The sequence below is a fragment of the Monodon monoceros genome, unplaced genomic scaffold (assembly GCF_005190385.1).
Source record: "Monodon monoceros isolate NGI ecotype Baffin Bay Population unplaced genomic scaffold, NGI_Narwhal_1 Super_Scaffold_1, whole genome shotgun sequence".
Taxonomy (NCBI): domain Eukaryota; kingdom Metazoa; phylum Chordata; class Mammalia; order Artiodactyla; family Monodontidae; genus Monodon; species Monodon monoceros.
The window spans coordinates 59,046,484-59,074,435 of NW_021703765.1; the positions used below are offsets into that span (position 1 = coordinate 59,046,484).

Below are 27,952 nucleotides of genomic sequence, written 5' to 3' on the forward strand. Positions count from 1 at the left end.
ATTGTTTGAGCCTCCGGCCTGAACGCTGTACCTTGAGCCACTTTCTCCCAGCGCAGCCTCAGGAGGTGCCGGTCCTGGATGGCACCCAGGTTGGGGCAGAGCGGGGCTGAGGCTCCACCCTTTGGGCTGGCTCAGCCTGAGTGCTGGGCTGATGGGGGTCGTGCCGCCCCCTCCCTAACCCAGACACCCTGTCCCTCTGTCCACAGGCGGGCCGCTAGACCTCATGTCTTGCAGGGTGGTTGCTGCGGGCACACGGGAAATGGCGGTGCTCATTGCTCAGGCCCTACAGACGATTAACTACGGGCGGGACGATGAGAGGTGAGGGGAGCAGACAGGGCTGCCCCAGGACGGGGCCTTCCTGGGAACCTGGAGCAAGAGTTCCTGATCCCCAAAGGAGCCATCAGGCTGGAGTCCGGGCTGTCTGGCTGAGCCCACGTCTTGGTGACTTTGGTGTCCTGCGGTTCCTCTCTGTAATCTCACGTAGCCTTGTGTGGGTTGGTCCAGCCCTCCTACCGGGGCCGAAACCTGGATCTCACAGGATGTATGTATTGATACTGCAATTGCAATTTTTTTTCCAGAATGCAAATCTCAGGTAATAAGGCTTTCGAACTGCTGAGAAAGCAGACTTGCTCTCAGCGACCTCCCCGGCCTCTGTCCATGGTACTTCAGAATGCAATAAACCAAATGATGACTCTCTGCTTGTTTCCCTCCACAAGTGTGTCGCCTACTTCCCCAAACGACCCCCAAAACCAACAGGCTCTTTAGGGAAGTTTGCATATGACAGCCCAGAGGTGACATGCTTGCTATCTGCCAGCCGCGGGTGATGAAAACAACTTCAGTAATTATCACGTCAGTATTTAAAATCCGAGACGTGGGTCAGACTGAAGAAAACCAAACGTCTAAAATGCTGTGTTAAAATGTTTTTGTGATCGGTTTAACGAAGAAAATTATTTTCTGGGCCTTATTTTCCTCTTTAGGAGCAGGAATTATATATAAGAATAATTCTAATGAGGATATTCACTGGCTGGCTACGGGTCTTTTCTGAAGTTTAAAAATCGAGGAAGTCAGTCTTAGGACGGAGGAAATTCCAGCCCACGCTTAGCTTTCTCCCTCGTGTTCCTAATTTGCAGTCAACAATAATTAAAGAGTATTTAGGGGCTTCCCTGGTGGCGCAGTGGTTGAGAGTCCACCTGCCGGTGCAGGGGACACGGGTTCGTGCCCCGGTCCGGGAAGATCCCACATGCCACGGAGCGGCTGGGCCCGTGAGCCATGGCTGCTGAGCCTGCGCGTCCAGAGCCTGTGCTCCACAACGGGAGAGGCCACAACAGTGAGAGGCCCGCGTACTGCGAAAAAAAAAAAAGAGTATTTAGAGCGGCCCTGGCACCTGCTGTCTCTGGCACCTAAACTCCGGGGCTCGGCCTGTGCAATGACCCAGGCACTTTCACCAAACCACACCCTGGAGAGCCCTCGGCAAGCCCACCGGCCCTGCTCCCCTCTGCGGACACTGCGGGGCCTCAGAGCGCATGACGCTGACTCCCCTGTGCCACCTGCTGCTCACAGGGCAGGTGCACTGGGCCCGCTCACGCACCTGGTGGAGTCCAGGGGGCCTCCCAGGGGGTAATTCCCTCCCCAAGCCAATCCCCAGAGGCCTCACCTCCACCTCCCCTTGGGTTACTGATTGATACATTCGCTATCTTTAGGAAGGAGTTTTCTGATCTGATCTGAATGGGGTGACAGGTGATGTCCCGAAAGGTACACAGGTAAAGGGCTCAGACACGTGAGGACTGGGGTCTCCTTTGGGACTAGGGCGTCTCATGCCTGCTGTGCATGAGGACCCACCTTTGATACCCACACGAGAACCGCAGGCTGCATGCAGGTGGGGAGCCTCAGCAGCCACTTGGTGCCCCTGCCACCCCTCAGGGCCTCGAATCTCCCCTGCACCCCGACCAGTGTCCGGCCCCTCGTTGACCTCCACTGAAGGCACACCGTCCTCCAGAGACCACCCCCCACGCTGGGATCCTTCAGCTTCCGTCTTGGCTCTGGCTTTCACCTGTGGGTCTGCGAATAACCAAGGAGGCTTCTGTGTGGTGGTGTCAGGACTCAGATCCCTGTCTCGTCCTGCCCCCGCCTCCAGGTGAGGTGGCTCTGGTTCCCTTCTGGGCACCAGCATCGCCCCCACCACCACCGCCGCCAACCCAGTGTGGCCTCTAGACATCAGGCTCCAACTGGCGGCCCCTGTGCCCCACCTGACCAGCCAGCCCAAGCTCCCTCTGTTGGGACACCGCCAGCTGTCCTAGCTGGTGGATTGTACGACCACATGTAGGACGTTATTCTCTTCACACCTTGTGTTCTAGAATCAATGAAAACAATACAGCGAAGTAGGGAAGCAGCTTCTCTCTGTGCAGGACCACAGCTCTGCGAAGCTTGAGCACCACAGGTGCAGAGCGTCTAACCGCAGGATCTTATCCCAAGGTGGTGGGAGGATGCGAGAGACAGGAGCCGTCCCAGGGCCGTGGCTGCAGGGCACATGCAGCCCCACTTTGCTGTGCGGATCTGGGGAAATCGTGAGTTTCTGGTGGCAGCTCCCGCCTAACCCCCTGCGGTGCACCTAAGCGGGCTCTGCGGTCATGCACGGATTCATGACGCGTCGGCAGGGCCCCACGAGCCGTTCCCGCCCTGGGCGTGTGCTGGGCACGCGGAAAGGCACGTGACCGCTCCCGCAGGCTCTGAAGAGACCTCGCGGACGGTGATGCCGCCACAGTCTGGTCCTCTACAGAGCTCCATGTTGTGTATGAGCTCGCAAACCTCGGTGCGTCCACAGTGGTGTCACCAGTCTGCCCGTTGGCAGCCTTGGCTGGAGAGTATTCATGCAAAGCCTAGGCTGTGGGACGGGGGTCCAAGGGCCGGGGCGGGGGGGTGGGCGGGCGGCGGTCGGCAGGACAGCAGGCAGAGCAGCAGCCAGATGCCCAGGCGGCCGGGTTGGTGGCCAGAGGAAGAGCTGTTTACTGCCACCAGGCGGCTGGTGGCAGGTCCCCCCTCCCCCACCTCGGCGGGGACGCCACATGTGGAGCCAAATGGGGCCAGAGTGGACATGTGGGGCAAGAGGGTTGGAGCCGCCACTCCCAGCCGTCCAGAGTCTCATCCCTGGGCACACGGATGGCCTTTGCTGTCTCTCAGCTTCGAGAAAAGCCTCAGCTTCTGCTCACCCTGGTCACTGCCATGGCTCAAAGCTGGCATGGGTGTGTCCTGGTCTTGCACCAGCTCTGACAGATTTCTGGTTGGCAGCAAGACCAGTGCAGAAAAGGAAGGAAAAGGTCTGGGCCACCCTGGTTTTCTATTTTTAAAAAACATGATGCCGTATCTGTACACTGGTGTTCACAGTGGCACTATTCACAGTGGCCAGGAGAGGGAGGCTACCCAAGTGTCCATCAATGGCTGATGAATAAACGGAATGTGGTCCATCCACAAAGTGAGGTGTTATTCAGCCTTAGAAAGGAATGAAATCGTGACCACTGCTACCACGTGGATGAACAGGTGTGGCTAGGTGTCACTTTTATTTCATTAGGAGAGGTGACGTCACTATGGTGTGTGTGACAACGTTCTGTTTTCTTCAGAGATGCAGGTTGAAGGATTTGATGTGAAGGGGTTCAAATAAAAATACAGATTAAAAAAACAAGCAAATATGTCAAAATGTTAATGGTGATTGAATCCAGGCAATGGGTATAAGGATGCTCATGGCATGTTCTTTCTATATGTCTTTATATTTTTTTAAAGGTTTTTTAAATTTTTATTTATTTTATTTATTTTTGGCTGCATTGGGTCTTCGTTGCTGCTTGCGGGCTTTCTCTAGTTGCAGGGAGTGGGGGCTACTCTTGGTTGTGGTGCGCAGGCTTCTCATTGCGGTGGCTTCTCTTGTTGCGGAGCATGGGCTCTAGGCGCACGTGCTTCAGTAGTTGTGGCACGTGGGTTCAGTAGTTGGCATGTGGGCCCTAGAGCACAGGCTCAGTAGTTGTGGCGCATGGGCTTAGTTCCTCCACGGCATGTGGGATCTTCCCGGACCAGGGATCAAACCCATGTTCCCTGCATTGGCAGGTGGATTCTTAACCACTGTGCCACCAGGGAAGTCCCTATATGTCTTTTTTTTTTTTTTTTTTTGCGGTACGCGGGCCTCTCACTGTTGTGGCCTCTCCCGTTGCAGAGCACAGGCTCCGGACGCCCAGGCTCAGCGACCACGGCTCACGGGCCCAGCCGCTCCGCGGCATGTGGGATCTTCCCGGACCGGGGCACGAACCCGTGTCCCCTGAATCGGCAGGCGGACTCTCAACCACTGCGCCACCAGGGAGGCCCCCCTATATGTCTTTATATTTGAAATTTTTTACAATAAAAAGTTTTTAAAGAGGGGAGTTGAATTGACTGGACCTACTTTCTCATTTGTCAAACTGCGTGTCTAGTCTGGTAGGGCTGCTCTGACAGAATGCTGTATACAGGGTGGCTTATTATGAATGGCCGAGATTTACTGCCCATGGTTCTGGAGGCTGGAAGTCCCAGATCAGGGGCCAGCAGGGCCGGGTTCTAGTGACACCTCCTCCTGGTTCATGGCTGGCCATCCTCTCCCTGTGTCCTCATGTGGCAGAAGGGGTGAGGGAGCTCTCTGGACCCTCTTTTATAAGAACATTAACCCCATCCATGGGGGCTCCGGCCTCACAATCTAAGCACCTCCCAAAGCCCACCTTCTAGTGCTATCGCCCTGGGCATTAGGGTTTCAATATGAGTGTGGGGTGGACACAAACATTCAGACCACGGCAGGGGGTCGGGGGAGGGGCAGCTGAGGCCCAGTCCAGCCCCGGGGCTCTGGGCAGGAACCACCTTGCCTGGGGCTGGGGCTCGGAAGGCCCTGTGGAGTCCAGGACTCTGGAAGGAAATTGCGTTTGGCTCCACCCTCATCTCGGTGACACCAGTGACCCTCAGAGCAAGACATGTGTTTGTCTCTGTGACTAAAGGGAGGGGAGCGGGTAGAAGGGCCTGCTGTGCTGGTCAAGTGAGTCCCGGACTGAGGCAGAGGTCAGGTCACAGCTCTTTGGAAACCGGCTCCTCGCAGCAGCACGGGCAGCAGGCTGACAAGGCGAGGGCCAGTCACCCTGCGTGCAGGGCGGCGCTGGACGCTTTCATCCCGGTTTACCCCTTTTAAAGCGCCAGGGTTGGGAGACCACCCCACTCCTTAACCCGCTCAACAGAGTCCGCTCCAAGTTTGCAATTAAGAGCTATGGAATCCCTGACAGCTCCGCCCCTTCTGGGGTCTGAACAGGCGCTATTGCGTCTTCCCATCCCGAGGGCCATGCAAGTAGGACCCGGGTTACCCCCTCGCCCTGGCTCGGTGTTTCTCTCGCCTTCCTTACTCTGAGAAAGTCCCGTCCCTGTAGCTAAAGGATTGTGAAGTCCCCGGGGTCCTTCACCTCCTCTACCCCCTGTCCCGGCCGCGAGACAGCCTGGCGGGTTGGCCCTGAGGGCGGGTCCTCGCCCCAAAGGCAGCGGCTGGCGCGGCCCTGGGGGACCTGCGTGCATCCCACCCCACGGTCTCCCGAATCCTGGGGCCACACCCGCCTTTCCACAGCCGAGGCCACGCTGCCAGCGTAGTGGTGTCCCCGACTGCCCCAACCTCCGACAGGCCGACCGGCGACCCCCTATAGCTCGCGGAGCTGCTGGGCTCCGGGTCGTGGCGACTGTCGTCCTCCGCGGTGTCCGCAGCCCAAGGGGCGTGGACGCGGGCGGGGCCGGCAGCGGCGCTTTAAGAGGCTGCGCCCGCGGAGGCCGGCCCCCAGCGACCCGAGCGATGGATATGGCCCGGGACTGCGCCGGAGCCCTCCTCAGGCTAGTGCCCCGCGGGCCTGCGACCCCGCCGCTCTCGGGCCCCTCGTTTCCCCGCCCCCTCTCGGCCCCCTGCGCCCCAGGCGCCCCTTGTCCCCGCGAACTCCGCATCCCCCTGCCCCCTTCGTCCCCCTGCGCCCCGGTCCTCCTGCGCCCCCTGCGCCTCTCACCGCGGCGCCCCTTGTCCTCGTGCGCCCCGCTCTCCCTGCGCTCCCCCACCCCCGCGGCCCCTGCGCCCAGGCGCCCAGCCGGAGCCCGCGCGCGATCCCTTCCCCGCCTCCGGCCGGCCGCCAGCGCCAGGTGTGGCTCCCGAGGTGCGCGGGCGTCCGCGGAACAGGTGACCGTGGTGAGTGCGGAGCGGCTGCGTTTGTAGCCGCGACCGCCGCGGGTGCAGACGGGGCCCGTCCCTGGAGGCCCGGGCGCGCGCGCGGCCAGGCTTCTCGGGGTCCCGGACCGCGATGCGAGCTGGGGCGAGACGAGGGGCGTTGGTGGGGACGCTGGGCGGCCTCCAGGCGGCCAGCTGACCCTCAGGGCCGCGCGGGCTCCGTCTCCGAGCGTGGTGGGCTAACCGGGGCGCGCCCGGGCCTGGACGCTCCCTGACCGTGCTGACTGAGCCCCCAGGTTTGTAAGGAGGAGTTTGGGGAGAAGTGGTGACGCTTTGGGGGGCGGAGAGAGGTAGAGGGGCCCGCGGACGCCCGCCGCCTCCTCTCCCGGTCCACGCGCCCGTGATCCAGGCCCTGCATCACTTTTTTTCCATTCTTGGGTTCATCTTCACACCCAGGAAACCCAAACCAATCCTTGTCTGTAAAATCCTAAAGATTTTGGGTGGCAGTAACTTTACAGACTTGGGGGAGGAATCCTGCTTCTCTGAAGATCTCCTTGAGTTCTTTAAAATGCAGGTTTTCTGAGGTGACTGGGCTGGAGGGATGGGGTGGGTGAGAGGGAGGGGAGTGTGATCTGTAAGCTTCTGAACCTGGGTCTTTAAAGGGGGATCTGTGCCAGGCCCAAGGTTAGAGAGAGCCGCCAAGATGGAAGGGGGCGCTGTCTGCCGCTTGGGCTTTCTCTTTAAAAGCAGGACCCCAGGAAGGTGAGAAACAGACATTTTCATGCATCTTCACTGATGTGGCCTAGGCCTAAGGGGAAGACCCTTGGTTTCTTCCTCTGCCTCCAGCTTCACTCGCCCCCCAGTCCCACTCCCGAGGGTAGTAACTGCTGACAGTTTGTAATGCATCCTCCAAACTTTTCTCCCATGGACCTCTCCGAGGCCCTCCCCGCACTGAGCTGGTGGGCCAAGTTGTAAGGACTGTGAGGGGGCCCTAAGCCCTGGCTGGTGTGGCCTGCAGCGGGAGGAGACGAGGCCTGAAGAAGTAAGGCTGCCCCTGCCTTTGTACCTAACCCTACAGCACAATCCCAAACCCAAAACATCTCTGTGTGAGGTGGAAGCGACTTGCTTCTGAAATGTTGGCAGATGAGCACATGGGGAAGGACTGACCTGCTCAGACAGCCCTGAGTGCAGGGCTCTGGGAGGGAGCTAGGGACCACCTGTGGGGACTCACCGTCATTGGGTTCCTGCTTGAGAACTGAGCTGCTCTAATTCTTGGGACCCCACCTGCTTCTGCACCATCTGTAACACTTGCTGAAAGGAAAACTTTTGTCTTCTGCCTTCTTTAAAGCCAAGTCCAGGCTGCAGACCCAGCAGCTGCAGCCCAAGGTCTCCTGGCTCAGCTCTGGACACCCAGGGTGTCCACAGGGTGTGTGTTGCCACAGAGGAAGCCTGCTCTGACTTTGTGTTCTGGCTTTGATAACGTTCACACTGACCCTGAGGTTGTTGCAGAGCTGATCTCCTTTATACTTTGTGCAAAGTAGCTGCTTTTGTAGCTATTTAGTACCTCTTTCCTTGAACAAGGAACTCTAGGTTTTGAATAGCTGCCCATTCAGTACAAATTTGACCAGTCTTGTTAGTGATGCAAGCAAGGAATTGACTTTTCTACAAGTCGATCGCTCAGGTTACTGATGCTTACTCCTTCGTGGTCTAAACTCTTATTTTAATAATATTCAAAATGTTCAAAGACTTCACGGTCATGTATTGGATATGCTTTCTAGCCAAGCATTTTGCTGGGTGGGTCAAGGCACAGCCAGGAGCTGCCCGCCATGGGGCTCCCAGTGGGGCCCACGTGTCCCATGAGCCGGGCCCGCTGGGGAGCAGGAAGCCTCGCAGGGGCCAAAACTCCTCTGCTTCCTGCCGCGGTGAGACCCCACCACCCCCGAGACTGTCCCTCAGCCACTATCCCTGCAGCTCTCGGAGGCCCCGCCAAGCCTGATGGATGCTTTCCAAGGCCTGCCCCTTCTCTGCATTCCCATGGCTGGGGTCACACTTCCCTTCCCTGCACTGTCCTTGTCACCCGGCTTTGGGCACAGAGCTCTGTCTGAGCTTTATCTCTTCACGTGGGCCCTACTTGTCCACCTGACAGCCTGTTCCTGGGCCTGCTTTTCTCCTCCAGCGCTTTCAGAACAAACATCAGTCCAGAAGGTGGCCTAGAAAGACGCCTTCTTGGGACCTGTGGGCCAGCTTTGTTCCACTGCAGCGGGGTTCACGTCCACTGTCAGTCTGTGCCTGTTGCTTTATTTCCTACTCTACGAGTTGAGGACTTCTCACTCCCTCCGGGAAAAATACAGAGACTTCCCTGTACCTTCACTTCTGGGAGATACACACCCTCACAATTTTCCAGAATGTTCTATGAAGTCTGACTTTTCTTATCGTCTTGATTTCCCCAATCGATTTCCTTGAAGAGCCTGTTTCCTTGTTTTATTTTTTTCCGTGTACTGAGCCATTTCCCTTCCTGTTTTGTGTGATTGCCTGCACGTTCCCAGGGATGAGAGGGCGGCCAGCATGAGGGGTTGCCAAAAACTGGATTCTAATTCTTCTTAGTGCTCCTGTGACCACTTCGATGTCGTACAGCATTCAGGGGGAATAGCAACACATTTTCAGCCTTGGTCTAGTGGCCAGTGACATAAATGATCCCATTAAGAGGACCAGAATTGAGCTGGATTAATATGTTGCTTTGTTCTTGTACCTGGTTGTCCCTGCTGTTCCTTTCGCTGGAGCAGAGTAATCAGACGTAGTATATTTAGTGTAACCCCTTTTTACATCATCTATAAGGTAGTCTTGATTATATATAATTCAGCACATCAAATCACTCATCCTGTTCCTTGGAAAGAATGGCTCACGCCTGCAGGGCCTTTTTAGGTGGCTCCTAAGCCTTTTCTCCAACAGTGACCCAGTTCTCTGTTGGGAAACGTACGGCGTAAGAACAGCAACAACTGGACTTCCTTCTTTATTGAGATCAGCTATCTCAGGGCAGCGAGGAGGGAAGGCCCCGGGAGTGACTGCCAGCACTTAATCTGGTCAGAAGTTAAAAGACTATGAGGGCTTTGTGGTGGGCGGAGCTAGGTCAGTGGATCACCTGGGGGCTCACAAAGGTGGAGATGAGAAGATACAGACCAGACTAACTGGGTCAGAGCTGTTCAGCCCAGGGCATGCCATTGACCCCCCACAGGGCCCGGGTCCAGGTTCCAAGACGTGAACTTTGTCCTCCCACCCTCCCACGTCTATGGTTGGCCCTAGCCTGTCTTTTACTCGGGGACAAAGAAATGACTCCCTGCTCTGGGGAGAGGGAGGCTCTTGCTGGCAAGCCCCGGGCTCCCCGCACCAGAAGAGGGTTTCACCAGTGGGCAACCTCCCCACCCCCACCCCCGACTCTGACGATCCCTCCCTCCACGCCCTGAGCCTCCCTGGTACTCAGCTGCGATGCTCGCCTTTGGCCTGGTCAGGCAGTGTGCTGGTACCTTTCTTTTCTCCTCACCGTGTGTTCAAGTTTCCTATGATGCTATGATCAGGTTGAGAACAGAGCCAGGTCCCAGCTGTGAAGCATTGTGTGGATAATCCTCGCTGCCTTGTCCACCAGGTTGCCAGGGAGGGCTCTGAGTGTCAGCCCAGCAGAACATGGGCCCCTGGTTGTCGTGTTGTGTAATGAGGAGCCTGTGTAACTCGCTGGAACTGGGGCAGAGGTCTGGCGGCCATGTGCCAGGCCCTCCACAGGGTTGGTTCAGCCCTGGTCTCCCTCGCTGGGCTGCTCTAATTCTGGTGGGAGAGCCGTGTGGGGACCACTGGCTAGGCATAGTCCCCTTGCAGCTGCCACTCTGGCCACAGGCTGGGTGGTGACCCTGGAGAGGAGCTGTGGGTGTCCTCCCAGCCCACAGCTCTTCTTCACTGGCTCTGGCCAATGTTTACTGCTTGGGACTTGAAGTTCAGAGAGATTCCTTATTAACTGGGTGACCTTGAGAAACCACTCTGAGCCTCAGTTTTCTCACCTGAGAAATGGGGTAATACTTTCCTTGTAAGGTTTTGATGAAATTAGTTAATATATTAAAAAAGCCAGCACAGGGCTTCCCTGGTGGCACAGTGGTTAAGAATCCACCTGCCAATACAGGGGACACGGGTTTGAGCCCTGGTCTGGGAAGATCCCACATGCCGTGGAGCAGCTAAGCCCGTGTGCCACAACTACTGAGCCTGCTCTCTAGAGCCCGAGAGCCATAACTACTGAGCCCGTGAGCCACAACTATGAAGCCCACACACCTAGAGACCACGCCCCATAACAAAAGAAGCCACCGCAATGAGAAGCCCGTGCACCACAATGAAGAGGAGTCCCCGCTTACCGCAGCTAGAGAAAGCCAGTGCGCAGCAACGAAGACGCAATGCAGCCAAAAATAAAAATAAATAAATAAATGTATAAAAAGCCAGCACGTTGCTGGCTATGGCAGGTGCTCGGATGCCTGCAGTCATGAGGCACAAGCCCGATGCCGGCTAAATATGTGTCACACCAAATTCTTGCTGACAATCTAGGTAAAGAGGTTGTGACACCAATTCTAGCATGTAAGGATGGGGGAGGGGCTTCCCACACAGCACCAAGCATTTCTCAGTCTCTGGCAGGGTGTCCAGGGAAGGCAGATTCTTTACCACTGGACCACCAGGGAAGTCCCTGAACTCAGTTCTGGCACCATCTACCCAGAGACGGCATCAGATTCCACAGGGTGAGGGCTCAGCCCCACAAGACTGCCCCCCGCCCGCCCCCCGCACTTCAGATGCCAGTCGCAAGTCCAGGTTGTCACCTTTGTCCATAAGGAAAGTCCAGTCTAGTTGGAGAAATAAAGCATAGATAGATAAATGACTGTGTGTGTGAGATTATATATATATATATATATATGTATATAGATGCAGGTGTGTGTATATATAGTATATATATATGCAGGTGGCCTACACTGGCAAACAGAGCAGGTATTCCTAGAATTTTAACCTTCGTAGAGTTACTCTAGACAAACTGCTATAAGTGTCAGAAAGCAGTGATGTCCTCACTTTGTATCTTCTTCAAGGTTGTCCCCCAAATTAAAGCCCTTTGTTTCATTCTCCTGATTGTCACTGAACAAGGATTTGTCCAAATAGTCACCACCTATTTGAGCGCTGTTCAGGGTTGGGGGACAGTGCCATGACAGGTGCTAGTCCCTCGGGGTCTGAGGAGATTGAGTGTCCAACATTTATCACAGTGGCCAGCACAAAGCAGGACCTGGGACACTGCTGATCTCTGTTTATATTGGGAATAATTTCTCTACAGATACATTCCTGATATAAAAACATCCACTGTCTAGGGTGGAGCTCCTCCCTCAGTACCAGACTGGTCGCCACAGAGACTGAGAACCCCCTTCTTCCCCACCAACAAGGCGCATCTGGTTCCCTCCAGAGTTATTTAGACAACTTCTTGCATGTGGGTTTAAGAGCACTGGTGTCAAAGGTGGTTCTGCATTTCTTTGATTGTTGTGAAATCTTCACCTCTTCACTGATATGCAGGCTTTTCTTATTCCTTCTTAGCCTGTGGCATCTAGATCACCTTTCTGAGGCAGAGACCAGGTGCCTGGTCTAAATCCCAGCTCTGACCTGTGGGGCCGCTCTCTGGTCTGAGTTTCTTCACCTGTAAATTGAGAAAACTAGGTTTTTTGAGGATTGAGTTAATACATATAAAGCAAAATATGTGTATGTTAAAAAAAAAACTACTAAAGTTACTACTTATCAGCTGTTTTTAATTTATCCTTCACTTTATTACTTTTTAGTATTTGCTAGGTAACAAAACTTTAATAATCAAGGGTTGGGGATTTTTTTCTCAGAAAATTGTCTTGATTTGGTTTTCCTACGTTGTTTTCTTTTCCTATGTTAGTTCTTTTTTTGTGGTGAATTGTTAAATTAATTCTTTGATAAATGTGGAACTCACTCCAAAGTGCCACATGACAGACATACAATCTGAAGTGGTTGGTTTTCCAGCCGCAGTGATTACAGGGTTCTGCTGTTCCTCATTTATCCTAATTTCAAAAAAATGGTTTATTGCTATAGTGAACACTATCTGGCTTTTAAATTTCTGGCTTTGTTGTATTGTGCAGATATGTAACTATTTGTGTGTGTGCCTAATTCTTTAACTCTGTTCGGTTACTACACGGCCTGGAGAAATCATTTTCTTAGATTTTTCAGCTCTAAAACCCATGTTTGCAGAATATAATTGTTATTTCTCTTTTGATGACCTTACCTTTCCTTCTCAAACAGTTACTGCAAGGGCTTTGAATGTTCTGGTAAAAATGGGTGTAACGATGATTGTATTTTTTAATTTTATGTATTTGTTCCTTGGATGTCAGGTACACAATTTTTAATCATCCCCAACCATTGGCTTCCTTTCTTTTAGGTGCAAATGTTAAGCTTGTCTTATTTCTGTGTGCTTCAAACCTCTCTTTAAAGACTCTGCTTTAAAGTAACATCAATTTGGGCTTCCCTGATGGCGCAGTGGTTGAGAGTCTGCCTGCCGATGCAGGGGACACAGGTTCGTACCCCGGTCCGGGAAGATCCCACATGCCGTGGAGCGGCTGGGCCCGTGGGCCGTGGCCGCTGAGCCTGCGCGTCCAGAGCCTGTGCTCCGCAACGGGAGAGGCCACAACAGTGAGAGGCCCGCATACCGCAAATAAATAAATAAATAAATAAAGTAACATCGATTTGTTTTTACTTTTCCCTCCATTTCTAGGCCCCTGACGTTTATGGGGTCACAGACGAAGAAGGTGCTGCTCACACCCCTCATGCATCCCGCTCGCCCCTTCCGGGTCTCCAACCATGACAGGAGCAGCCGCCGAGGGGTGACCGCCAGCAGCCTGCAGGAGCTCCTCACCAAGGTACCCCCACCAGCCCACATGGGTCCCAGGAACAAGCCAGTGCAAGACAGAGGGTCTGTGTCCTGGCCTCAGAGGGTCTGGGGGAGCCTTCTGACATTAAAGGGAATATTGCTGTGTCCCTGTCCCATAAAAGACTTAGGTACAGAGACAAAAACCTTCAAAGTAGCCATCAATTGATAATGTGGCTTTGGTTCTTTGACAGGGGGAATATAGGAGGCAGCAACTGTAGAAATCTGGTTTTGGTTATAAAGGCCAGGGACGAATTGTCCTTAATCTAAAACAGCCAGATAAAGAAGAATCATAGACTCATAGGAGACGAGAAATGAGAATCCAACATGCCGTCTCTGAAGCGACAGAGATGTCGGCTCTTTAAGTATCACAGATACAGGGTCGTTCTTTTTATTTGTCCAAATAAGCAGGACATTTTAGAAACTGAATATTATTCAGTGTAACCCCTTATCTCACGTCGTTGAAACCTCTGAAGAAGTTAGGTCCGTTTGATTTTTTAACTTCTCTTTTCCAAGCAAAGGCTGAGTCATAGACACCAGGTAAGGTACATCTTTACCATTTAAAACCCTCAAAATCAGCCAACACTTCTGGAACCATGATTTAGTTGATGCCATGGATGGGTCCAAACGGAGTCTCTCACTTCACCCCATGACGCTGGTGTGTTCTAACCTAGACCCTGGATGCCCTGGTTATTGCCAGCGGACTGGTCACGTTGGTGTTGGAGGAGGACGGCACCGTGGTGGACACGGAGGCATTCTTCCAGACCCTGGGGGACAACACGCACCTCATGGTCCTGGAGAAGGGACAGAAGTGGACACCGGTAAGTGTGTTGTCTGGGCAGCTTCTGGGAAGGCTTCTCACCTATGGAAGTGTGGTCCCCACTTTGGGGTTGACTGGCCCACTTTCCAAATACTTCCTTTGTGTTCACCTGATAACTGGATCTCCTACCCTCCAGGGATGCTTTCAACTGTTTCTAGGAAACTTGGCATCTTTATGAACCTGGACTATGTGATTTAGAGCCAGTAATTCTGAGGGTCAGGCTTTGGCCAGTGAGGGGCTGCAGATCCGGTTAGAGTGTGTGGATATGACCTGTGACCACTCACTGTCTGTGACCTCAGGAGATGGCGAGCTGACACAACTGGTAAAATTAGGGAGGGGTGTGTAGGTGTAAACACAGTGATTTAGGCAAGCAAAGAGGTAGAATAAAGGGTTTTATTTCTAAGAAAACTATAGGTTATGTATCTTGGAAAACACTCCCACCATAAAGCACCTAAAAATGTAAAGCAAAATATTCAGACATCTTTTTATATGCCTAACTGACCTTCAAGAAAGGGAAATCCTCAGAATCCAACGTTTTATGGAAACCAGGATCCAGAGAGGGAAGCAGGCAGGGAAGCTGGCGTCTCCGCTGTGGGCAGACAGTGACCCCAGCTCTGCTGGACGCTGGGAGGACAGCTGCCCAAAGCTCTCTCCTGAGCACCTGGCCTCAAGCTGCCCCCCTGAGGCTTTAGGGACTGCTGAGTCCCAAACCACGCAAGCTGGAGTGTAGTTTACAGAGACCCGGGGAGGAAGCATCAGTGGACGGAGTTTATTCACTGATGCTCGTGACCCAGCTCGTCCCTCTCTCCGGCCCCCATGACCCACGTCCTCATCCCCAGAACCCAGGAACGTGTCACTTTACGTGGCAAAGGGGACTTGGCATGGGGTGATGATCCTGGATTGCCTGGTGGGGCAGTGTCATCACAGGGTCCTTGTAAGGGGGACACAGAAGGGTCAGCGAGGGCGGAAGCAGAGAGAGGAGTGACTGGAAGATGGGTCACGGGCCGAGGGACAGAGGCACCCTGGAGCCGGGACGGCAGCCCCAGCAGGACAGCCTGCGGCTCACTCAGGACCTCCAACCCCCAGAACTGTCAGAGCATGAGTCTGTGTTGCTTTCAGCCACTCAGCTTGTGGCCATTGGTCCCAGCAGCCCCAGGAAACGAATTCAGAAGGAAAGGGTCTGTTCTGTTTGTTTTGCGAGTGAAATTCTCTTTTACTTAGTGGGGGACTCAGCTGCCATGTGACAGGTTGAAGCCCCTGCGTGGTGGGCACTGAGCTGGGGGTCAGGGTGGTGACAGGAGGCTGTGGACGAGAGTGGCACCGATATGGTGGTTCTCGGGGTGGGAGGAGGCTTCTTTGTCTGGTAACAGCCTGGTTGACGTGAGTCTTATGCGGGGTCTTAGGCGTCTGGACCTCCTTCCTGCAGGGATCGTAAGTCCTGCCCCACTTGTAGGGGTTTCTAGGTGAGGCTACTTGACTTGACTTGGCCAGAACTTCCAAGAAGTAGCCGCCAGGGGTCTCCCTTCCTCAATCCAAAGCTTTGGAGCCTGTCCCGTGGGGAGCAGGTCCTCAGAGCATCTTCAGGGGTCTCCTGGGTCCAGATGATGGAAACCATACCCCCTGTTAGGTCCCGAGTTTGGGGAGGCATCTCGATTTTGACTCAAGACCAAGGATGTTGGGGGAGTGAGATTAAAACTTTCATGCGTCAGAGAGGAGCTGTGTCAGGGGCTCAGGTGGAACTCACCCCTTGATTCTGTAATCTTAATTTTTACTAACGTTTCCTAAATGACAGACACACCCCCTCCGAGGCAGCAGGACCTCGGTGCCTTAGTCGATGGGCTGCAACCATCGTGTGTCCAAGTGGGCGGTGGTGGGGGTGGCGGGAAGAGAAGAGGGGCTCCAGCAAGAAGGGTTTGGGTGCTTTTAGGGGAATTTATGGTTTAAATTCAAATTTAGTAGATTTTTGTCAGAGAAGTTAACACTCACAGCCTCAACTACTCCCAACACCTAAGGTTCATGAAAGTTGTACCTCTATTTGAATCCTGGACACTGCAGGACCATGTTGCAGCAAACCCACCAGGACGTGTGCCTGGGACATATACCTGGGATGTGTACCTGGGACAGTTTTGTTCTCTCTTGTTTCTTCTCAAAGCTTCTGTGGGAAGACTGTTTATAAACCTGGGATTTATAGAGGTCTCTGACCTTCTTTCCCAACCACAAGGGTCTCAGGTAGACCGAGAGTAGGTCCCACTAGTGTCCCCAAGAGGCCAACCTTCCTCCAAGTCAGGAACTAGAAATCAGGGGAGCCCACGATTTATCACACGCCACCAGCCCTGGCTTAGCCGTGGATTCTGGCACTTTCCATGGTGCCTCTCGTACGGCGGGAATAGCGTGCCCGCTGGCCGTCAGGCGGGCTGTGGCACAGTCGTCAGCAGGCGGCCGTGTGGCCCTAGGTGACCAGGGTGAGTGCATTTCCACCTCAAGTCACCGGCACAACTGTCCACTGACCCCTGGACCCTGAAGCCGAATCATACTCATCTCCAGTCACTGAACAGAGCAGCTTGGAGGAGGGCACTTTCTTATGGGTTTGGACCCCATGGCAACATAAACACACTGCTGCTGAAAACATTCCTCGAATAGTTAGCGGCTTAGTCACAGATTTTAAGCTGACAGGACAGCTGAAACCAGCCTAAAACCAGAGGCACAGGATTTGTTGGTCACAGCGGGGCCAGTGCTGCAGGCTCTCTTCCTCCACGGCTCTAGGGTGGTACCTACATCCCAGCCCGCCAGCCGCCAAAGAGACAGGGGATTGCGAGAGTAACCTTCGACTTGTACAAGCTGAACCCCAAGGATGTCATCGGCTGCCTCAACGTGAAAGCCACTATGTACGAGATGTATTCGGTGTCCTACGACATCCGGTGCCCGGGGCTCAAGGCCCTGCTGAGGTAACAGACTTGGGGACCAGAGAGTCTGGACATGGTGGGCAGCCCGTCCCCAGCCCCTCGAGCCCCGGCCTCTCACTCGTGTTGTCATAAAAACTCTTACGCCACAGACTTACTCAGAAAACAAAACTTGAGCCAAAATACATAGTTTTCTCCAAAGACCAATAAATACGAAATGGAAAGAAAACCTAAATAACAACCTAAATAATAAATAGAAAGAAGAACCAAATTCCTTTTAAAAGCTAGAGCTGTGCATTTAAAAACCTTATTTCTCAGCAATGACAGCTAAAACCAGAGCCAGGGAGATTCTGACCTGGTTTGTACAGATTAGCCCCCAAACCTGGATGAGGACTCGCACACGTAGTTCTGTGTTACGGAACTTGAACCTGGTGGGCAGGAGGCGCTGGCCTTGCCCGTCTCCACACACTGCCAGGGCACCCCTACCCCACAGGCCAGGCCTGGAGGAGACAGGTCCCGATCTGTACCCCAAAACAGTTTGAACAAATTCTCTATGTGCACCAGGAACACTCCTGACACCTGGCCTGTGAGCCCTGCACCAGAGGCTCCCACCCAGCCTTGCTTCTGAGCAGCCAGCTGTGTGACCTTTAACAGGTTACTCTACTTCTCTGAGCCTCAGTTTCATCATCTTTAAAATGAGGAGTTTGCTTCCAAGTTCTCTGATCGCATAGGCCCTAAATACACCTGCTTCCAGCCCTCCGTTAATCTGTCACTGAGCCTCTAAAGAAGGGATTCGGGTTGAGGGGATGCAGGGAGAGGGTGACAGGAGCAGGAAGTCTTTGAATTTCGCCTAGGAGGTGCCACGTGACACCTGATGCCCCCTGCACAGCTCCCCGGCAGGGCCTGCCTGTTTCTCTGGGGCGCTGGTCCCCTCCTTCCGCTGTCCCAGGACGGCTTCCCTGAGGGAAGCACGGGGCAGGGTAGTGTGGGTGGGGAACGAGGCTTTCCTCATTCTGGAAATGAGGCTGGTCCTTCTGACGGGGCTGCACGCCCGGTATATGGTCATGCGGGCAGACGGTGGTTTCCTTTGGCCTCCTTTCCCACCCAGAGTCACCGAGGCCCGGTCCCAGACAACAGTTACTGTCCTGCTGCTGGAATCTGGACCCCCCCCCCCCATTCCCCAGTGAGCTTCCTCTTTTTGCTGAGACAGGAAAGAACAGCTTGATTGCTTGAGTTTTCAAGTGAGACGGGAGAGTTACAACAACTTAGATAAGTGTAAAGAAAGTGAACCCACCTCAGCAAAATCTTTCCCGAAAGACGACCCAGCCTTCTTGTCACTGATTCTCACCGTTTGGTGGATCTGAGGGTGGTGCGAGTAGCTGCAGGAGGCCCCCAGATATGAGGCTTTGCTGGCCAGGCCCCGCGGGGACGCCAGAAATGGAGGTCCCCCCACCAGTGCGGCCGAGCCCCTGGTTCCTTGTGAAGGGACGGACCTTAAAATGCGTGGAATTCCTCAGCTTTGGACTTGGTAGAGAATAAGAATTTGAGTTAGAGCTATTTTTTAGTCTGAAACAACACGAATGCCAGGTCAGCCTTAGGCTCAGATGCCCAGGGTCGAGTCGGGGTGTCCTGTCCGCCCTAAGCGAACTGGGTCACAGGGTCGCAACGGCAGGTGTGTTGAGTCCCCTCCAGCCTGGGGTTCCTTTCACCCCGACTCAACTGAGTTCAGCAACAAGCTCCACAGCCCCGGCAAGGCTGCCAGGGTTAGCAAGCGGCCAAAGGAGGACAGAGCCCGTGCTGCCTGGGCCGCCCGCTCAGCATATTCCAGTGACTTTGTGACAGGCCACATTCGGGAGAGGCCAGGGGATGAGTGGTCCAAGGCCAGTGGCAGGGGAGCTGCTGGAAACGCAGAGTCCCAGGTCCCACCCAGACCTCCGGAGCCGGCGCCCGCATCTCGGCGATGGGGGGCTGTGCCCTGGGAGCTGGGACTGGAAAGTGCTGGGATGTGGGCTGTGTGGCCCTGAGTGCATGTGGGGGTGGGAGTGGGGAACCCCTGTCCTCTGCCCCACAGGCTGGACCGCCACCCCGCCCGACCGCCCCATCTCTTGCAGGAGCCTGCTGTGGTTCCTGTCTCACACCGCCCAAATGACCGGCCAGTGTCTCGTCCACACGGGCACCTACATGCTCCGAGTGCTGGCTGACACAGAGGAGCGGGCGGTGCCCAGCCCGCGCCCTCGCCGGGGGATCACGAGTGGATAGGTGTGCACAGTGCGGAGTCTCCGCTGGCCTCAACCCCGCAGGTCCCTCTCCAGGGACACATTCGGAAGACGCTGTGTTCCCACCACGTGTCCCCTGCTCAGGAAAGAAAAGGGGCCTGAGGGCACTGCCAGGGGCCAGGCGGTGGAGGCCCCCCGGGTGGGGATGGGGTGGGGGGACGTGGGCAGCATGAGGCCTGCGGCTCCACAATAAACCAGTCAAGAGAGTCGCTGTGATACCGCACTTCTTCCTCCTGTCTTCTTCATGTCAGAAAAGCACACCTCACAGAAGCAAAACTCAGCCAGAGATGCTCTGCTAACACGTGCAATCACTTTTAAGTCTGTCAGGAGACAGGAGGGTCAGATGTTACTGTGGGGTTTTATGTCGGCCCTGAATGAGCCCAGTGACCTGAAAGCCTGTGGATCTGAATTTTTGGAGGTGATCAAGCTGCACTGGCAACCTTTCCTTAAAACAAAGCTGCTCCAAACTGGGGCCTGATGCAGGGCGGGCGTGGCCGAGTCAGGCGGGACCCCAGGCCACAAGGGACGCGGGGTGAGCCCCGACCACACGGCTCGGGAGGGGGCAGTGCGGCTCCCAGGGGGAAACGGGGCGCTGCTGCTAGACTAGGAGACCTGCAGGAGCCAGGTGCCATTCGGATCTGTGGTTTTCCTCCTAAGAAACGCTGCCACAGAGGCCTGTCCCCTTCCTGGCTGACAACCCAGGACAGTGGGAGACACCACAGCTTGTCCCAGAAGCACAGAACCGCCTGCAGTCAGACCCCTGGGCCCAGACTTGTGCTCCCCCGCCCCCGCCCCCATCACAGCCTGGATCCCCTCGGACCCCTGCTATGCCGACCTGACTCCCACCCATTCCCTGCTTCACACGCCCAGCAGCAGGGCTGGGAGCCCAGGACCGCAGGCAGGAGGGGCAGAAGTAAAGGAATTGCAACTGCATTCCTCAGAGCACAGCCTCTTTTTCAAACAGAGCAAAATAAAAAAGGCATCTCAGGGCCCCCCTTCCCCTCCTGCTCGGCTTCTGGGGGAAATGCAGCGGGGGGTGGGAGGGAGGTTGGCGGAGGTGGGTGGTGCTGCCACCGGCTCCGCGGGCTCTGCTGTGAGCGCTTCCCTTACAAGGAGCTCGGCTGGAAGCCCTTCCCGAGCGAGGGAGGAGGACGGAAATGGCTTTCCGGCACCTTCCGCTGGGCGGCTCCTGCCTCTCACTGACCGAGGGCTGCATCACTTCCCAGGGATTTGGCCTCCTGGAGAGGGGCGGCCCGGCTTCCAAAAAAGGAATTTTCCCTCAGTGCCCTGATGCCTTGACTCAGCCCTCTCTCTGACTCAGCGCCCTTTCCCCCTTTCCTTACTGCGTCCAGGGGCTCCCTGGCCTGTTCTAAGGGGGATTAAGCAGGAGGAGAATGTGGAACAGACAGGGGTCTTAGAAGCGGGTTACAGTCAGAAGAAGGACGGCTTAGAGTCTGGGAGTTTCTGAACGAGCTCCTCCACAACAGCCTGCATCCGCCCATGGGCCTCCTGTCTCCCGCTCCTGTGTGATGAATAAATTGTGTGCAAAAAGGACACTCTGGACGTTTCCTCTCTCCTTTCTGCCATCTTCCTCTCTGGGGATGCGGGTTCCTTTCTCCGATGACTGATGATCGTAGTTTCTACAAAGGAGCTGGATTTTGCTCTGGCAGTTTTCAGTCTGCAGCAGGGATCCCGGGGCCTCGTCACCAGCAGGAGCCCAGTGCTTTCTCTGGGCGCTGCGCCCTCCCTTCTGTGCAGTGAGTCCTGCAGCTGGCCAGAGCTTCCGACCCGCACGCCTGGGGGCTCCCCTCCCAGCCCACCACCCAGACCCCGGTGACGGCAGACAGAGCAGGGCTGGCCTCAGGGCTCCAGAGATGGAGAGGAAGCCAGGCACCACGTCGCCCTGAGCTGCGACAGGTAAAGGCATCCTTTTTCCTCTCCGTGTCCTCAGGCCACATTTCCAGCATCCCCGGAATGGTCAAGGGCAGGGCCGGTGTGCCCAGCTGTCACCACCTGCTGTGGGATTCCTCAGGCCTGCTGAGGCCGGCCAGGCCTGTCCAGGAGGCAGATGGCCACATAAAAATAGTCGGGGGCCTCGAGGTGCCACTTCTCCAGCTGTGGTGTTGAGCAGAAGCCAGATTTGGGGGGGGCGGGGGCCTCAGTGAAGGCCTTGGGGCAGCTGCATTGGAAGGCAGGGACGGGGGCGGGGGGTGGGAAAGTCTCACCCAACAGAAAAGTCTTGCGACCCCCCCAGCTCTCCCTGGAATGAGCATCCGACACAACGGTTCTCCTGTTCATCCGTTTCTAGTCAATCCCACTGCAGCTGAAACAGGCCACGTAGGCAGAGCTGCAGAGCCCCGGCCTGCCTCCTGCTCAGGAAGCCAGGGTCTAGGCGGTGGGTTACGGGTTCAGTGAAGTCAGGTGAGGACGTCTGGTGGCTGCTGGTTTTACCTGAGTCAACAGTCATACAGCTCACACCTGAGAACTGGGGGAGGGTCGGCCTCATGTTCAGCGTTCTTACCCCAATCAAATGAATTTAAAAAATAAAAGAAGCTGGGGTCGAAATGTGTGGCTCGACGGTTTACTTGGTTTCCTCACCTGTGAAGGTGCAGTGGGTACCTGCCTGGAGAGGACGGTGGGTGAACACATCGCGGAAGGACCAGGCCCCCTCCTGGCGCTGGGACCCTCTGTTTCTCCCTGGAAAGGATGAGTGAGCCACGTGGCAGGTATCTGGGAGTTGGTCACACATAGATTTAGGAGGGAAGGGCTATAGAATCGGGGTGAGCTGAGCCATGGGCGTGGGTGGGGAGGGATGTTTTCTGAATCTGGGGCCAGAGGGGCCTGTGGGCGCGGGCGCTGCCGCCACCCACTGCATTCCTGGCAACAGCTGAGACAGCTGGAGGGCGGGCTTGGCCTGAGCTGCGTCTGACTCTCCAAAAAGCCATGGCTCTCTTGTGGGGAAGAAGGAAGAAGAATTCACACGGCTTCCCGTTGGTACTACGTACCTTAGGCACCCTCCCAGCAAGGCTGTCAGCAGAGAAAGCCACCCAGCCCAGAGCCTCCGGAGAGGGAAGGCACGCCGGACCACTCCCCACCTGCCCTCCATGCCCACCACCCCTGCAGGGAGCAGTCAGGACCAGACACAAACCAGCAGGAGAGGTGGGAAAGCAGTTCGGGCAAATACCTGGAGGATCATAATCAGCTGTGAACGATTCTGACTCTTTTAAAAGCACCACCTGAATTTATATTTAACTCGAACAAAACCTGGTGGAAACCTCTTTGTTTAGGGAGGCATTATACAATTCTTCTTCATTTCCCATTGTAATATTCTGGGCCCCCCTTTCAGAAAAGGAAAGTCCTCCGAGGCTGTGAATTCTGTGCCTCTTTCCTTCCTTCACAGTCACTTAGGGCAGCTGCGCGTTAAGTCATGTGCTGAGTGTTACAGGCAACACGCAGGAAGTCTAGTCTCCAACCTGAGGAATTTATAACCCAGCCCAGGAGGCAAGACTTCTAAACGTGCGATGCCTGGGCACCTGGGCACCTGGCAGGTTGGTGGGCTCATGGTGTGCGGTTGGTGAAGACATGGGGCAGGGAGCAGACGAGAGCTCGGCCCTGACATACCTACTCGGTGTTTCACATCCAACTGGAATCTGGGACCAGAAAAAGGGCCCATCAGAGCATTGCACCTGCAGGTGGCAATGATGCAGATGAACTTATTTAATCCAATCTACAGGTTTATGTGGCAAAAGGACAAACATTCCCATTTGTGCTTTTCGTTGTGAAAGTACAACATAGCTTTAAATATCTTTCCTGGAAGCTTCTCCTTACACAACAGGCCAGTGGGTGAAAAGAAGGGCTGGAAAAAAAGATGATCAGGTCCAAAAGATCCAGAGATGTGCAGGGGAGGGGCAGGCAAGGTGTAAGCGCCGGGGGGAGGTGAGGAGGTGACTTGAGGGTCTCTTACAGGAAGGGGAGGGGGAGTCCCCAAGGTGGACAGAGATTGTTGTCAGGGGTCCAAGGTCCAAGCAGGAGATACGGCAGGGAGAGGCGGTGGCCAAGGAGAGCAGGAAACAAGAAGTGGGGGGCTGCCCAGGGAGAGGCTCCAGCTCCTAGGAAGGCTGGGGCCAGGGACCCACAGCAGTGTCCAAACCACAGGGAAACAAAGTTCCGTGACTGGAACCAAAGGTCAGAGTTTAGAGCAGGGACAAGCAAAATTAAATCTTTTCCACGAATGATATTGCAAAGCAAAGACAAGGATAACTAATCAGTGGACACAAGTTCTGGCCTATAACATATCACAAAAAAATGTACCCTGGCATGTATATCAATGCTCACGGGATTCATCACCCACAAGGCACTGGAAACTACCAATCAACCTCTGGATGTGCAGGCGGGGCGTCCCCTGGGGCTCGGGTGTCCCAGGAAACCCCACCTCTCTGGTGCACAGCTCAGCTCCAAGCTGCAGGTCCAGGGCTTTTGCCCTAAGGCCGGTTGCATCAGTGGCTTCTCTGCCCTCCAGCCTAGAAGTCAGTACCCAAGGCTCCCAGCCTAGATGGCAGATCCCACGTCTTGCTAGGACTCGTTGGTTCGGCCAGCCAGCCAGCCCTGCCCGTGCTTTCCTGGGGGTCAGCTCTGCCTGTGCAAACAGGTCCTGTCGAATTCTCCTTCAGCCGTTTCCACAAGCCTGCACTCTCACACACTCAGGGGCAGCCTGCTTCCTTAATATTAACATGAAAATAGTAAGCATGATGGCGATCACTATTTGTTCCAGCACATCACATTATCATAAATGTTATTTTTCGTCTGTTGCGGACGTTGCTAAACCTCGCGAGGATTATAGTCAGGACCTAATGCTGTCCAGGATGCAGTAAGGACTGTTGAAGAAAACAGGGAATAAATCAATGAATCATCATTGAAGACTTAAACAGTGTCCTATGACGGGAGCAGGTGGGACCCAGCCGCTGACCTTAGCAGCCTTGCTGCCAGTGAGCGGGTCTGAGGGCCAGGCAAGGTCCCGGGGACGGTTCCCGGGGAAACGCACGGCCAATTTTCCCTGTACTTCTCACCCGCTTCAGCATGGTGCTCTGTTTGCCCCTCTCTGTGTCCCTCTCCCCTTTTCTCCTCCTGCCCTCTTCTCTCTTTCCCGACTAAAAGGTGGAACTTACTGTTTGTTCTATCAACTAAGTCAATATTTGATTTTAAATAAAAGGTAGCTGAGTATATATTTCTCCATCATACACACACACACACAAACAACTACCTTCCAAATCACATAATCACTTAGATCAATTTCTATTTTGCTTAATGTACCCTTAATTTTTTAGAGCCCAGTGGTCTCAAGCAATCAAGCAAGGTTGCCTTCTACAACCCGGGATGGAGATGTGTGTTTATGGGGTACCAACCACACATGCCGAGCACCTGCTCTGTATGGGGCGCCAAGAGAGAAAGAAGACTTTCCATATCCCCCCACAATATGCCCAGCCACCCTGCGGGGCTGCAATTACGGCCCACGTCTCCCTGCGGCAGAGCCGAAATGAAGCCCACCTGCCTGACCTCAGACTCCCCGTGGCACTGACCTTTCTTAGTGGTGAGTTATGTGCCCCAATGTCCCCAAGGAGAGGACACAGCAGAAGTCACAGAGAAGGGGACAGAGAACACTGCAGCTCTCCTGCGGGGGGTGCAGATGAAATGGCAGGGGGAGGCATGCGGGGCAGAGCCAGTAGGAGAGCACCACCCATTTCCCCCCCACCCCCCCTCAGCTGGGTGCCGTCCTGCGGCTCCCGGGCCACCTCTACCTGGATGGGGTCTGGCCTGCAGTCCCCGCAGAGGCCTTCCTCTTAGAGGGAGGGACATCAGGGCTAAGAAAAGACAGCAGGAAGTGTGTCCAAATGTTATTAATTAATTAATGGTGTTTGGGGGTTGGATGTTGTCTTTTGTTAGTTTTCAGTCTTTTCCAACTTTTCTGAAGCTTGTCTATTACTCTCCTTTTTAAAAATTGTGGTAAAAAGCACATCACCTGAAATGCACCATTGTGGCCGTTTTTAAGTGTTCAGTTCAGTGGTGTCCACATTGTTGGGTACAGATCTCCAGGACCTCATATCTTGCAAAACTCATCGTTTAGTTGTTTTATTTATTTATTTGGCTGTGTTGAGTCTTTGTTGCCGCACGTGGGCTTTCTCTAGTTACGGCGAGCGGGGTTGCTCTTTGTTGCAATGCGCGGGGTCTAGGCACGCAGGCTTCAGTAGTTGTGGCTCGCGGGCTCTAGAGAGCAGGCTCAGTAGTTGTGGTGCATGGGCTTAGTTGCTCCGCGGCATGTGGGATCTTTCAGGACCAGGGCTCGAACCCGTGTCCCCTGCATTGTCAGGAGGATTCTTAACCGCTGTGCCACCAGGGAAGCCCCATCTTTAGTTTTTAAGGGAAAAATAATATAAAGACTATTTTTAAAAATATTACCTGCCCAAGGCCAGCCCTGAAAGCTGCTGGACCTCAGCTGGTTTAAAAAACCCTGGTGAAGGCGTGTCTCCTCACCTCCCCTTCCCCAGCCCCTGATGGGAACCCTCCAGAGCTATTCTCAGTTGGTGGCCCCCGGACCCCCACCCCATCCAGCACTGTGTCCCCTCCACCCTCCTCGCTGATGGCTGCTGCCTCTGCCCCAGCCCCGCACATCCTGCCTGTGTGTTTGAGATAAGGGGCCGGGGTGGGGGGAAGCTCTGGACACCTGGCTGCAGAGCCCTTGACCCCCATGTGCTGCAGAGGGAGAAACGGGCTCCGTGGTCACACAGCTTGTCAGGTGGTCACGGGGGACCAGATCCCATGGTTCTGTCACTCCATTCAGAGCCCATCCTTTTACAAGAAGCTGAAGTTGGGGATCAGAGAAAGTGGTCAGGATGGAGCTGACCTGAATTTCGGAAAATAAGGAATGCAGAGGGTGAGGCTTGGCTGGTGAAAGCCATTGGGTTCGTTACGGGTGAGACATTGTTCCTCTTTGCTACAGAACGTCGTAACAATTCTGTTACCATCCGATCACATCTGTTATAAATTTGATTTTCTAGACAGCTTTATACATGAATTTCTTCTTCATTGTGCACTTCCTGGATACATGCTCACTACTTCCTTAAAAACAGATGACTCGGGACTATCAGATTGCATTTTAGGTGAGCTGGGTTTTGTCTGATGTAACTTAGGATGGGTGTTGATCAGTCGTAGGGTGTGAGAGCTGGCAGGGAATTTAAAGACAGTCTGGTCCTACTCACTCACCTGCAAATGAGGAGACTGACTTGTCTGAATCTAGAGCTTCCAGGAGGCAGGGTTGAGCATCTCCTCAGAGTTTCAATTCACTTCCCGTGCGCGCGTAGAACAAAACAGGCTGCAGTCACCCTCTGTGTGGCCTTCCTCTGGCCCTCCATGGGTTTACCTTCACACATCCCTCCCTGTCTGGACTCTTGTCTAGAAAAGGCACAGAAAATGGAGTTGTACTTTTGTTCCCAACCCTGCACAAGATCGGCCGAGGTGGGGTGTGTGTGTGTGGGGGTGCCTGTCACCTGTTCACCACCGTCCGGATGAACCCAACACAGAGGCAGGTGGGGCGGGCAGAGCTGCGAGCGAGAGCCCAGCCTCCTTTGATGTCCAGTTGTCCTACTAGTTGGGCAGCCTGGCTGTTGACTGCATCCCAGCCAGCACAATGCCGGCACAGGACAGACACACAGCTCACGCTGGTGGGTTGGGTTGGACCCGAAGGAGCTGTGTCCCCAGCTGCCTGGTAACCATCATGGAAGGAATAGGGATTCACATGCCACCCCCACACACACTTGGCTCCTGTGGACCAAGGGAACCTGCCCTGGTTTTGAAGACCTCCAGCCTTTGGAAGCCCTTCAGGGACATCCTCCTTGTCCCTGGGAGCTGCCATCCTGGCCTCCGGCCACTCCACACTCCTCTGACCCTCTCTGTCCCCAGTCAGGAAGCAAAGCCCATCACCACGCCATCAGCTAGAGAGCCCTGGGACTGTTGCCGGCTGGCTGTGCTCCCCACTGGCCGGCTAAATCCTTCAGTTCATCCTCCACCACCACAATTTCATTTGCAGTTTCCAAACCGACGGGAGAGTTGAAAGAACAATCCCGAAGCAAAATGCACACCCACACCTTGTCTGGGCTGGGCTTTGTGAACACTCAGCCACATTTCTTCGCCTCTGAGCACACACGCCCACCCTTCCTATGAAGCACGTGAAAGCAGGCTGCCTGTACCCCCGACATCTCGTTATCACACTTAAAATAACATCGGTTAGACATGACCCACGCTCCACACCTGTTCTCCAAAGGCCTGTTGGAGATGAAAACAACCGCAGCACTTGGATCCCATCAGGGCCACTGTCTCTCTGTCGCGGTTCTTTCCCCTCCCTTCATCTTTTTAAAATCCTGAACAATCTTTGTGGCTTTATTCTGAACTCTCTTCGAGTTTCCCAGATCTTCTGTAATCAGATTTACACAGAAATAAAAGGCCCTGCACCCCGTGGCTTGCTCATCCAGCAAGGCAGCCCCCCGGAGGCCCCCACTCTGGCCACCTTCCCTGTTGAGAAAGGGAGGCTCTTCATCATAACGTAAAACTGGAGGTGGCTGCTGCTGTTTGAGATGTTGAGCCTGGAAAGGCTGGTCTCATTTTTCAGTGGAATAACTGAAATCCATGAGGCAGAGGGCAGCTCATCAGGCAGAGGGCCGAATGGTCTAACCCGCACACCACCCCAAGCATTAGGTGCTCTGTGACCCTGTGTTACAGGGTCTGGGTCTCTGGCCCGGCTGTGATCACGTGAGGGATGCAGTCAGGCCCTGA

The 27,952-nt window shown here is 54.7% G+C and overlaps 2 protein-coding genes across 2 annotated transcripts in view; both read left to right on the forward strand.

Moving 5' to 3' along the window:
- The window catches only part of IMPA2 (inositol monophosphatase 2), a 30,272-nt gene extending 27,482 nt beyond the window's left edge, over positions 1–2,790 (forward strand). Inside the window, exon 8 of the mRNA XM_029232122.1 lies at positions 207–2,790. Coding sequence (XP_029087955.1) covers positions 207–322 — 116 coding nt within the window. The 3' untranslated portion in view covers positions 323–2,790. The remainder of the gene's footprint in view (positions 1–206) is intronic.
- A 3,040-nt stretch (positions 2,791–5,830) lies between these two features.
- CIDEA (cell death inducing DFFA like effector a) lies at positions 5,831–19,328 on the forward strand. Its single transcript, XM_029229627.1, has 5 exons — positions 5,831–5,868; positions 12,981–13,125; positions 13,808–13,954; positions 16,717–16,898; positions 18,965–19,328. The coding sequence occupies exons 1-5, from the start codon at positions 5,831–5,833 to the stop codon at positions 19,110–19,112; spliced, it is 660 nt and encodes a 219-aa protein (XP_029085460.1). The 3' UTR covers positions 19,113–19,328.
- The last annotated feature ends 8,624 nt before the right edge of the window (positions 19,329–27,952 follow it).

Coding starts and splice junctions, on each gene's coding strand:
- CIDEA (XM_029229627.1), top strand. CDS start 5,831: ATGGATATGGCCCGGGACTGCGCCGGAGCCCTCCTCAG. Junction 13,955..16,716: donor AGGGACAGAAGTGGACACCG/GTAAGTGTGTTG, acceptor CCACGGCTCTAG/GGTGGTACCTACATCCCAGC. Junction 16,899..18,964: donor GGGCTCAAGGCCCTGCTGAG/GTAACAGACTTG, acceptor CATCTCTTGCAG/GAGCCTGCTGTGGTTCCTGT.